General features: G+C 37.1%; 1 protein-coding gene across 2 annotated transcripts in view; it reads right to left on the bottom strand.

Moving 5' to 3' along the window:
- Window positions 1-6914: 6914 nt before the first annotated feature.
- Window positions 6915-12946, bottom strand: part of PDE10A (phosphodiesterase 10A) — a 238710-nt gene continuing 232678 nt past the window's right edge. For both annotated transcript variants that reach the window (XM_063124458.1, XM_063124459.1), the window contains exons 22-24: window positions 12801-12881; window positions 10144-10232; window positions 6915-8536 (exon numbers count right to left, since the gene is read on the bottom strand). In XM_063124458.1, coding sequence (XP_062980528.1) covers window positions 8422-8536; window positions 10144-10232; window positions 12801-12881 — 285 coding nt within the window. In that variant the 3' untranslated portion in view covers window positions 6915-8421. The remainder of the gene's footprint in view (window positions 8537-10143; window positions 10233-12800; window positions 12882-12946) is intronic.

The following is a 12946-nucleotide window of genomic DNA, read 5'->3' as shown; positions in this document are numbered from 1 at the left end:
TTATTATTATTATTATTATTGTAATATCTAGAAAAAAACAGGTTCTTTTGCCACTAGATGGCACTGTCTCAATAGAAATGAAAAGATGGGAGGTATTCAGTTCAAAGCATGTGGCCACCTCTCTCCACCTATGTAATGCAGCCCATAACAACTGTGCCAAAGAACCAGGAAGCACAAAGACCCGGGTAAGCAACACAATTTCTCCTTAATGTAGAGATGCTCTAAGCCTTAGGAGAGCCATTTCAACCTTTGAGATTGTGATGGGGTCAAGGAGGCACAAAAGCGAAAATAAATAAAAAATGCCAGATAATCGGTGGCCAATTGGCAGTTGGAGAAAAGTTGGTCATCTGGGGAACTCCAGAGAAGTGGACTGGGACCCTAGGAGGGCTGGACTAGAATCACATTCTACAATGTGCCCTCCATTACATCAGGCTCCATTTTTTACAATAGTCACATTCACTATAATGACCCTGTATAGTAGACACATATATGAACAATACAGGGAAGGTGAATAGCTAGGCCAAAGCTCACAGTGAGTGGACAGATGACTAGGGTAGAAATGCGTGCAATTGCAAAATACAGGTGGCTTTTTAGAAGCATCATCTGAATAAATGAATAAGAATTACAAAGAATGCAAGAGGAGCAACAAATACTCTTAAAACACATCTCACGTTGGGGGTCAAAACTAGATGTAAATAATAACAGCCATGGGCAGGGGATGAAGAAGCATCAACACTCCTGGGGGTGGGGAAGAGAGAGTTTAAACTTCTGCTCCCCCAATACTGATGAATATCATCGCCCTAGAGCTGCTATTTGCATTGGCAGTAAGGAAACCTCATTGGTCCCAATGGAGGCTTCCATGTGATGCAAATAGCTTGTGGGATGATTTTCACTGGGACTAGAGCAGCAGAAGGGTAAAATTCTCCCTCCCCATCCCACATGTTCTGATGCCACTGCCCCCTCGTGGTTAGTTATATACATATATTAATGTGCATGTTAATAAAGCATGCATTCAACTAATATCACATCTAGTCTGGCCTTAGGAAGACCCTTAATTTTTCAAACATCTTCTGAAAATAAGGCAAACAATATGCTTTTGGGGGTAGGTCGGATTTTTGTTTTTGTTTGGTTGGTTTTGCTTCTCCAAAAATTCTTCAGATACACATAAAATGATTAGTCTTACACATATCTAAATCATACTGTATATTTTAGTGTGCTTGTTTTTGTTTTACTTTAAAAGAAAATGGGAAATGAGTGCATATCTGAAAATCTAATTTTCTCCAACAAAACATAAAGGTTGTACCACATCGTGAACCCTGTGATTTCAATATAAAATACTCAAATTTTTCTATGCATTGGTCATTAATTTTATCACTTTTATAAGTTTGGACATAAAGATCATGTCTCAAATTCTTCTTCAATTTCTTTATAAAGGATTGTTTAATCTTCTTCCATCTATAGCTAGTAAATGTGTCTGTGTTAATTATTGTTACCAATTTAGTATCCTCTTCATATATCCAAATAAGATAATCAACAGATATAGCAGTAAGAATAACCTGTTGTTTTTTAAACTTCATTCTTTATAGGGGTCTAATTGTTATTGATATTTGAACATCACCAGAAAAAGTGATATTGCTCCCCTGGAATCGTATGTCCAGCATTTTCCTCTACCAATATATTAATTTGACTAAGCCTGGAAGGTATTAAGTACCAACTAAACATTTATAGAAATTCTCCTGAATGTTTATGCAAATGTATGTTTCTAAATCCAACCCAATGCCTCTGGGTGATATTAGCCCTCAAAACATTTTCTCCTTTAAACTGCAGTTCTATGATCACATGCTTGGGAACACATCCAATTAAAATCAATGCGGCTTACTTTTGAGTACACATGCAAAGGATTGCAGAGTTCACCCAATAAGAATGCCTTACATTTTGATTCCTAACTCAAGTATTTTTTTAATCGAGCATTGTTTTTGTCTAGTCCTCTATATTACTATTTCTAATTATGTTAAAGGCCTCATTCACAAGAACTTTTCGCCAGACCTGCATAATACAAAGCCCGCGTCCTAATTGCAGTTCCCTCCCTATTTGCTGCGCAAATGTGGAATTCCAAATGCCTGTTTTATGTGGTTCTTTTCCACATCATGGAGGTAACATGGTGTGGATGGAAGAATGCCTGAAGCAATGCATCAAAACTGATCTTCCCCTCCCTGGATTCAGATGTGAATGGTTGAGCTGGGGCCAGTTTTTCCAGCCCATTTGAGTCTGATACGTCTCCGCTAATGTAAATTGCTGGAAGAGGGAAAATCTGGTGTGCTTTTGTTGCCAAACGTGGTTAGGAAGAGAAGAGTACGGGTGAAGATCAAAGTAGAGGAAACATATTGAATGGGAAGAGGTCTTTTGCTGCGGCAGAGCAAACGCACAGTTCCATATTTAATCCTTGGCTTCTCAGTTAAAGGATCCCAGGCAGCAGGGTTAGGTGAGACCTCTGCCTAAGGTCAGGAAAGTTATTGTCAATGTAAATGGCATTGGTCGTAATGGGTCAATGGTATAACTTAGCATAAAGCTGTTTTCTATGGTTGTATAATTAAAACACGTGTAAGGTAGAACAAGGGAGAGAAAAGTGGAGAGTAGAGAGCGGTAGGGTACAAGGGAAGACAGCCATGTGCTACTGAAACAGAGAGAAAAAGCAATGTTTATTGGCTTGGGGGGTTTTGTGAAAAAAGGTTAGCACAGAATGGATTATAAAAATAACATAACTCAATATTTTTTAATGTCATGTTATATAACCAAAATATCTTATGGCCACCAGACAAAACAAACAAAACTAATTCCTGTGGATAATTTCTCATGGCAGCCCACTTAAATTAGTAATAATTTGAGGTGTACATCTCTGCCTTGCACAATATTAAACTATTTATGCAGCTTCTGCTTCTCTTATTGTCAGACTCACACACATACATACACTCACACTAACCATTAGTCTCCCCCACCCTGAAATGATAACAAAAATGTACACAAAGAATTATTATTTTTTAAAAAACCTCTATATTCTGTAATATTCACAACATGTGTGTGGATGTATGTGTGTATTTGTATATTTGTATGTATAATTCAATTGAAACTATGAACAGTTCTAAATATTTTATGTATCATACATATATTTATATGTATAATTACATATCCACAGAAGATGCCTTGCTGCACTACAGCCAGCTGTTAAAGCAGAAACAATAGGACCTGCAGATATGCTTATGTTCTGGCTGTTTGGTTTTGCAAATTTATTTACAACTTACCTACACCATAATAAATGATTATATGTTCTATTATACAAACGTAATAGTAAAGATTTAAGTTTAAAATACAAAGACTGCAAATGAATACATGAAAAAAATTACATACCATGTACAGTATTTATAATTTATAAATGCAAAGTTAAGACCTCTTTAAATTATTGCACTTGCATATTTTTATTTTTTTACAAAGAGTTTACTTAGCATCATATATATAAAACCTTCCCTCCTCACAACTTAGATTGTATATTGTTGCTTGAAGTTACTTCTTCCCAGAACTACCTACCAGAACCTGGGTATATATTAATCTACAAACCAGTTAAAGTATGAATGTTCTGAGTGTATGACAAGAGAATACACCCTTATTATTCCAACTGAACACAGTTTTTGGTCAGCAAGCAAAATATTTAAAAGAAAACTACTGTGATGTGCCTCTGCTAGGCTGAAATATAACACCTATAATCTGAGTTTCCTAATACCAGTTAAGGGAAAGTGTCTTGTCCTCAGATCAAATGCACCTGCCTTATACATTGCACAGTGTAAGGATTGCATCACCATGTTTTAAATTTCTACAAGGGTCAGAACTCCACAGTCAGTTCCACGCCTGCCACATTTTTACAGAAATGCATACCACACATTTTCTAAATAGTGACTGAGCTAGCAACTCAGACATGTTAACACCATGCAGAGAATACAAAGGATTCTGTTGAGTTATGTAATTCATATGAAGAGTATCCTTGCACCACTGAGTGCCACACTACTGTTCTGTCTCTTTTAGAATTTGTTCCCTTATTTAAAAATTACAGTATGCTATTCTTCCAATAGTTCCAGAGTACCATTTACAGAACAACTGCAGTACAGTGGATCGTTATGGCAGAATATTGTTGCTCTTTTAAAACAGCATTTGCTTATTTAGAGCAGTTCAATTTCCACCAATCAAAATGTTTTGATAGATAAGCATGCAATATACTTTACTAAAAAGGTATCATGCTCAAAAGCATGTCTATCACCCACTTTAAGCTAAATTATCCTTGATTGGGCAACACTTCAAGGTATGTCAGCAGAAAAAGAAGTGATCAGTATGCATACTTAGAGCCTGCTGAAGTTTTACTTTGTCTCTCTGCTTCCACCCATGAGCTCACACATCCCCTTCTCTCCTCTCTTACCATAGTTAGAAACAAATGGCTGAACCAGAGAAGCCTTGCATTCATCACAGGATCTACTTAGTTCAGGTGTTCACATCTACCAATAATGAGCAAAATGGCCAAGAGATGGGGAAGTATGTGACCTGGTTGTTCATTCCTGATCTATGTATGGAATCCCATGGCCAAACAATAAGTTTACAGGTGCTTAGAAAACCTTTTCCATTCTATAGAAGTGTTGAAATAGGATTTCAGCCAATAAGAACATAAGTAGTGCCATGTTGGATCAGACCAAGGGTCCATCTAGTCCAGCACTCTGTTCACACAGTGGCCAACCAGCTGTCGACCAGGGATCAACAAGGTAGGACATGGTGCAACAGCACCCTCCCACCCTTGTTCCCCAGCAACTCGTGCACACAGGCTTACTATGTGAACCAGTTGCACACATTCCCTTTGTTGTTATTAGAAGTAGACACCAAACAGTTAAATGGACTTGTTCTGAAGATGTGTCTTCTTTTTTTAAAAAAAGATTTGTCTCAAAAGTATTTTTTTACATGCTTTTGATTTCAAAACATCAGCTTTACTTGTTACTGTAATGTTATACACAAGAAAATATTTTTTCTTTTCTTTTTGGTTCAACGTTAAGGAAAACTAAGTCACTACACAATTGGAAATGTTTCTAACAACTTTTTCTCTAACTTCTATAAATTGTTACTAGCTTGTGACACCTTCTATAACTTTTTATTTTAAATTCTTCAGATAATTCAAAATGTGATATTTGTTTTATTTATTTCATTTCTATACTACCCCATAGCTGAAGTTCTCTGGGTGGTTTGCAGGCTACAATCTGAACTGGATAACGCCTTGTGACAACAAACATACCTACTTATAACAAAATCCCATGAGTGGGAAGGCTATGTATGTTTTTAATTTTACATGCTTATATGTAAAATATAGCAGTTATGTAATACTGCCAAGGATATGGCTGTGATTCATCTTATTTCTCAGATGATTTTATATTACTAAAAGGAATATATTTGAACTCTGGTAAGAAGGGGTGGGAGGGGAGAGGAGTGAACAAATATTATAGGTATCTAAGTCATAAGTTAAAGATTTTCAATGCTAGCTCACACTGCCAGTGGTAATCATGTGTCAAGCATACCTGTGGATCATTTGGAGCAGGGGTGTCGGGCCTCTTCCAGCCCAACGCCAAATTCCATTTTGGAGAGGCTCTTGGGGGGAAAGGGAGAGCATTCCAAGACAAAAAAGAACTGGGCCCAAAGTACAAAAAATACCAGCACATTTTAGTTTAGGGCACTTACTGACAGTAATTCACCTTTAGGAGAGGCATTTCAGCCTTTTAGAATGAGCGGGGGAGGGGGGAATCCACAACAGCTAGGAAACCATCCAACATTGTTGGCTGGGGAAAAGTGGGTGGAATCAGATGTGGCCTCTGGGGACCCCAGGAGGAGACTCTGCATCCCTGGTCTGGCAGCAGTTTGATGTGATTCAGCTTTCCATGCAATCACTGTACATGGGAGTGAAGTCTATTTTCATAATTGTTACCCTGCTTTCAATTGAAGGTTATCATTGTGAAACTGGACAACACTCATTTGTACAATTATTGTGTTTAGGGACCACTCCAGACGGTAGGCTGTAGAGGATCCATACACTGTACATGCAAAGTAGCTCTCCAAGTCCGTATACTTTCAATATCTACCAGTTTTATCCCATATCTAGAATGCTTTCTTGCACATTACTAATTCTGTCATTTTTCTAGACGTAGATATACTGCACAGGAATGCTTTGGATTAATGTACTATCCAGATGAACCAAATCAGATCATACTTCATGTGTGTTCTTCCTTTAATACTTACTTGGTTGTACTGGGCAGCAATGCCCATATATGATTAAAGTGAATAATCAGAGGACCATTACAGCTAGGACAGTGAAAACAGCTGGATCATTTCAAGCCCCTAGGTTTTTAAAATGACCCGCTAGACTTATATGTATAGCAAAGGTTGACATATATTTCTGCATTTACATTTCTGACCAAACTTATGTACAAAGGGTATGGGCTCAATTATAACCTAAGGCAAAACTGTTTGAGAACTTGGTCAGTAAAATATTTTGGGTTAATATTTTGAGTAAATATTTTGGGTTAATTATGAACAATGTACTAACAACATAGTCTGTATAGTATGTGAAGTGATCATTGTCAATTAGCTAAAAATATACGTAGTCTTTTGCCCCAAATCCATCATAGTATCTACGTATATAAGCTTCTAAAAAGAGCTGTTTGCATTGCATGGAGGATGGACATACACTAGACTGAAGTTTCCATCTAACATTCTTTCAATAACTCTTAAGCATCATGCCAACGTCTGAGGTTTTGTAGCAACAACAACAAAAGTATTCTAAGAATTACAGTATTTGGGTCTAATATATATAAACAAATTATATTGGTAAACCAGTCATTCACAGAGTTCACAGATATCAACCTGCATTTAGATAGTCTCACAGTAACTTTTCACGCATCTTAAATGTTATGTCCAGTACATGAATTGTGGCCAGACTCAAAGGCAGGTACAATCTTGCTCCCTATAGACTCTATACACTTGGGAGATTTGTGGGAATTGGCACAAGAAAAAGGGCAAAGGAAAACAATATCTATTCAAGTCAACAGCAGAACTCACATTGAGGTCAGTGGTGCTAAGATTCAACCCCATGGCTTATTTATATACCCTATAAAACTCTATTAAAGTTAAAATATTTGCACCAGGTCTATAACTAAATTCTGCAAAGAGGTATACACATGCTTCACATAATGTAATTATTTGCAGAACATAGGCCCAACTCAGCACAGACCTTCATTCACAGTATTCAATGGTTTCCAAATCAGCTCTTGTTCAGCAGTCAATCTGCTTACAAGATTAGACAAGAATATTTTTAAGGAAAGTTCCAAATTATTTGAAGCATCAATAAGAAGGGCACAATAGTACTAGATGAGCAACACAAAAGCTACTGAGAACATCTGTTTTATTTGTTATGAATGTACCATTATGACTTCTAATAAATATGACTTTGTCTAGAATATCCTGTTTTTGGTGGGATAGTTGGGATTTGGAGGCATGTTTCTCAAATATTTGCAAAAATATAAATTGACTGGTTTATTTACTTGAGAGATCTCTAGCCACATTTGAAATTCAGCATTTTACTTTTACTAATGCTGACAGGAAGGCCCTCGGGTACCTGATGAGATACTTATATCTCTCCTTACCAGAGGTAAATATTCTATTATTTCCAGTGTAGACACATTCTCTAGCTTATGAAATCACTTTGAAGAACCATACATTATATCCTTTCACATGTCTATTGTGTGCAATTAAGCAATTGCCCTACAATGTTAATAAAATGATTTTTGGAGTCTTCTATCTGGAAGTTAAATTCCCCCTGTTTGCAGCAAGAAAAATTCAAGTACTGTAAACTCAATGATAAATTTCAGCCCCAGAGATTTTCTTCTGGAGTTCACACTGATTACACAAAGATCAAACAAAAACATTCACAAAAGCAATTTGAAAATGCCCTATTTATAGCCAAGAACTACTCTAGTGAAACTGGTATTAAAACCAGCCACAGTATAGTATAATAAAAGTACCATTGAAATGCCACCTTGCCTCACTAGTATGAAGACACAATTTAAAAGCAATCCCTAAGACTTGCCCTCCCCATCCAGGAATTTTAACTTAAGGCCTCAGCAAAGTAGCCCATAAAAAATCCAGTCTTTTATATACAAGCCAAACATTTGCTTTGATAGCTGATTCTGAAATAGTTGAATTGTCAGTCAGTCTCTCTCTGTTCACACTGTCTCACCAAAGAAAGAAATTTGCACACAGTCTTCCCAGTTAGCATTTGCAGTGTTTATCCTTTTAAAAACCTAAAAAGGGGGAGGGTGGGTCTTCAATTTTTTTTTTTAATGTGGATCAACCATCAATCTTCACAGGTAGTGAATCCGATGCAGTGCTATTTGTCTGGGTGGGTATCCATCCATAAGCTTCTTCTCCTCGTATCACTTTTTCCCATTGTTTGAGATTTTCCCTGGAGCAACAAAAAAAAAGTCAATCATCAATATAAGATTACTCTCTTTTCAAAATAAGGTATCCAAGTATTAGTACTGGTATACCAGAATCAGCAATAATATTTTTGTAAGGATTGCTGTCTCATGCTTTTGTTAACTGGCCCCTCAATTTTCTGGAACTTCATGAAACTGCTGAATTACAATTTGATCAAAAAGTTAAATTCTATCTCCTGTAGCCTGAATCAAGATAACATGTTTATCCTACATGTGTTAATTAGCTGACCAAACTCAAGGTGTTTGTGTTATCATTAGTACTGCTTTGTGAATGATCACAGTAAAGATTTTACCTATATTTACAATCCTATACATGTCTACTCAGAAATATGGCCCACTGAGTTCAACAGGACTTACTCCTAGGTAAATGGGTATAGAATTGCTTCCTTAATATAATTGTCACAGTATGTGCTTTTAGCATTTCATTTTCTTTGCCCTCATTAATTCCAATTCCACCCACCAACCATGAGTGTATATATTCCTGCCAACTTAGGATAACACTTCATGCATCTGATGTGGTAGATGCTACTCCATAATAACATGTTCCTAGCTCTGTTACACTAAGCCCTGCACTCCAAAATGTTGCTGGATCCTATTGTTCCACCCTTCCATCTCTATCATCACCCTTAAGCACCAAACCATTCTTAATATTCCTACAACTGATTCCCTCCCTCCCACCCAAAGCTTTGAATAATAATACCACCAACCATAAGTCAAGTCACAGAACAAGGTACTAATTTCTCTGTTCTAGAAGGTAGCTAGGCAGGATCTATACTACTGCTTTAAAATGGTTTACATCAGTAGTGACAACTGTTCGGGCCGAAGACACACTCCATATACAGTTTTCAAAACATTTTCAAATTGTCATATCCTGCTTAGTGTAGATCTGGCCGTAGTTAAAACTAGTGTATCTGAGGCCTTAGCTAGGTGGGGCAAAATCCTGGGGCAATCCCCAGGATTGTCCCTGTGCATCCACATGACACACAGGGGATCCTGGGATCAGGGAGGGATGATCCCTCCCTTGCCCCGGGATCTCGCTCTACACTTTAGGCCTTTTTCCGTGGTCTTGGGCTGAGCCTGAGACTGCAGAACATGTGTGCAGGTGTTGCAGTTTGTCCCGGTTCCTCGCAAGGAGCCGGGACCCGGGCACGGGGCACAGAGCTCCTCAGGAGCACTACACCCATTGGGGGTGGGGTGGGGTAAGCGGGGAAAATAATTAAAAAACAAAACAAAAATCCTTACCTTTTGCGCATGAGCGCTCCTGCGCATCTTCTTCTTTAAGAAAACAAAAACAAAATGGTGGGAATGACACCTCAACCTCTGAGGTCGTTGTGTGCCGTGTGTGAACAGAGGAGGGGGAGACCTCGCGATAAAAATATCGCGAGATCTTCACCCCTCCGTCCCCGCTAGACCAGTAGGTCTAGCTAAGGCCTTAGTTTCCTCTCTTCTACCCAATCCAAACTTTTGAAAAAGTCTCTAAATAGAAATATACATTTAGTTTTGCTTATTGTAGGCAGCTTGTTAAATGCCTTTCAGTCAACAAAGATATTCTGTGCAAACTCTTATAACTCACCTGCATGCTCTAAGCAGTGACCCTGTGGGAGGGAGGATCTGAGAGAGCGTAGTGTAACATGGCAAGGCTACAGCACTGTAAAACCCAATCTGGCAGAGTGGTGATGGGGAGAACAGAATAAAAAACAACAAAGGCTATATTAAATAAATCAGAAAGGTAAACCAAATTTACTTGGCTGAGAAATTGTCAATACTAGAAATCTTTGTTATTAGTAATAACAATCTTACTTATAGGAAGAGCCCTAGAGTAAACTACTAATGGCCTTTTTGTGAAAGTTTAGTTCCTGTCTCAAGATTTTATGTTATGGGATTTCTGTATTTAGCTTGATTATGGAGCAGCAGGTAAAGTATTCCAAGCCATTTTCCCAGAACAAAGGGCCACCTTGGAAATGACGTTTAAAGCCCTAAACGGCTTGGGACCTCGATACTTGAGGGAGCGCCTCTCCTTATATATGCCTGCCCGAGACTTGAGATCTGTTGGAGGAGCCCTTCTCCGCATCCCACCAACGCAACATATACACCATGATGGGACAAGGGAGAAGGCTTTCTTTGTTGTGGCACCCCGACTGTGGAATGTTCTCCCCTTGGAGGCCCCACTGATTTTATTTCAATGCCAAGTAAAAACATGGCTTTTTAACGAAGCCTTTGATGGTTAAATCCACTAAGATGGCACATTGTTTTAACTGTTTTAACTGCTTTTAAATTATATATTGTTTTAACTTGGTTCATGGTTCAATTTGTTTTTAACTGTGCATATTTATTGTTTTATACTGTATGCTTTTATCTGTACGCTGCTCTGAGATCTTAATGATATAGGGTGGGATAAATTTTTTTTAAAAAAAATCGTAACAGTTTACAAAATTCCTGGTATTAATACACAGAGTTTTTAAACAGAGGACTTTGAGATCATGTATGTCTTTTCATGTTTTCACTTCAACATTTTAAAGAGGTTTTACACGATTTACATTTGATATAAGAGCACAGAACAAACAAAATACAAAGTGGCTGCAAGTGAAACACTTTTTAAAAAGCTTTTTAAGGAATTGTTTTAAGAGCACTGCTTTAAACAACATATCTGAGCTTGAAGCAAAACCGAGGAGAGAAGTCAATGAAAACCAGTGCTACTGTCCTCCCATGAAGACAGATTTTGTGTCTTGTGAGAATCAGTGTTTGTTTCTGTGAGGACAGATGTTATGTTCTGGAGTCCCTGTGCTTTATAAGATTTCTTATTAATGCTACTTATGTGATTTATCTCATAACAAGTTTTTTTCCTCAAAGTTCCCAGTTACGATTAGAGTGACACAGCATCCCTTCAAAACAGGATGCCACCTAGTTATCTCTTATAGATCCTGCTTTTCTCACAATATTTTATGTCATCTTTTATTTGCATCTTAAGCAAAAACATGTGAACAATAGTACAGCAAGCAGTTATCCTTTCCCCAACTTTCTTCTCTGATGAACGTTATTCTTTTTCCTGAGTTTAGGTGGGAAACTTTGCTTTTCACATGTCAGCAAGCTTAGAGGTCAGTGAGAAGTTGAATCAAAAGTTACAGCATGTTAGTACAAATGCTTCTGTAAAAAAATGCCTTGTCAGAACCAAACTGATTCAAACTTAATATTGGAATATACTTTAATATTGCCTTTGCTCCTATATGAAAATTGTTGCTTAGGAGAGCATAGGAATATATGAGAGTTATATTGAAGACAGTAACTCTGTTTTGGATAAATATTTGCAAGGTAGCCTATAACGGAGGTTGATGCGGGAGTCTTGTAAGATGCAAATGCTTCTAGGGCAAATATTTGTCACAATCTTAGTAAACTTGCCAATAAAATTAGGAAAAGAAATAAATTCTAGTCAAATATAGCTGTTTTAACCTGAACTTCTCAATCCTGTACTGAAAATTCTAGCAGCGATTCAAATCTCTCAACTTTAAAATAAACCTGCTTATGTAAATGCCCATTATGTATTGTCACTATGTTTTACACTTATATATGAAGTGGTCTTATAGTGACTCTGTCCATCTAATCCCGTATTTTCTACTTTGATTGGTAGTGATCTCTACTCTTTTAACATCAATCTCTATTCTTGAAGGATTTCAATCTTGCTGTTATTAGGGTTTGTTACAAAGTCAAAATGCTATTAAGCAAACAAGCATGTTCTTCTCTCTTTGGTCTGAATTTCTGAGGAATGAACATGAGTGGCCCATGAATCAGTAACTAGTGTTGCATGTTTCATGGTGACCTGATCAAAATTCCAGCCCTGGGTAAGTACTTGTTAATTGTCAATAAGCATATGTTTCTCTTCTATTTTCATTGTCTGCACTCCTCTACATTTATTCATATATAATTACCATTATTGAGCTCTTCAGTAGTCTCACCTATTCAGTACATTAACATAACATGAGAAAAACTGATGAAAAATGGAGAGCTATAAAATAACATGCATGTGCTCCAGCAGCAACTCTGACAATACTTCCATGCAGGTTTTGCTTCAGTTTCTACAACAATATTCTAATTCAGGAATTTTGTATAAAAAGAATGAAAATCAGAACAGCAATAAAAAATCAAAACAAAAAAACCAGTAATGCTTAAATATCTAAACACCTACTTTCTGTTTAAATTAAACCTATTTGAAACTCTAAATATTTTTAGACCTACTTGGCCCTGAGGAACTTCATCTTTCTTGTCTCTATCCATCATGGGAATAGGTTGAATGCCTAACTTCTTCATTTCATCACCCTAAAATAAAGAGTAAGACAAAATAAAAATATCCTTCAACAATTTATTATTCTTGATTACTAGTG

Source organism: Elgaria multicarinata, chromosome 4 (assembly GCF_023053635.1).
Source record: "Elgaria multicarinata webbii isolate HBS135686 ecotype San Diego chromosome 4, rElgMul1.1.pri, whole genome shotgun sequence".
Classification (NCBI taxonomy): domain Eukaryota; kingdom Metazoa; phylum Chordata; class Lepidosauria; order Squamata; family Anguidae; genus Elgaria; species Elgaria multicarinata.
The sequence above is the reverse complement of the archived record's forward strand: the minus strand, read 5'-3'. Positions and strand labels throughout refer to the sequence as shown.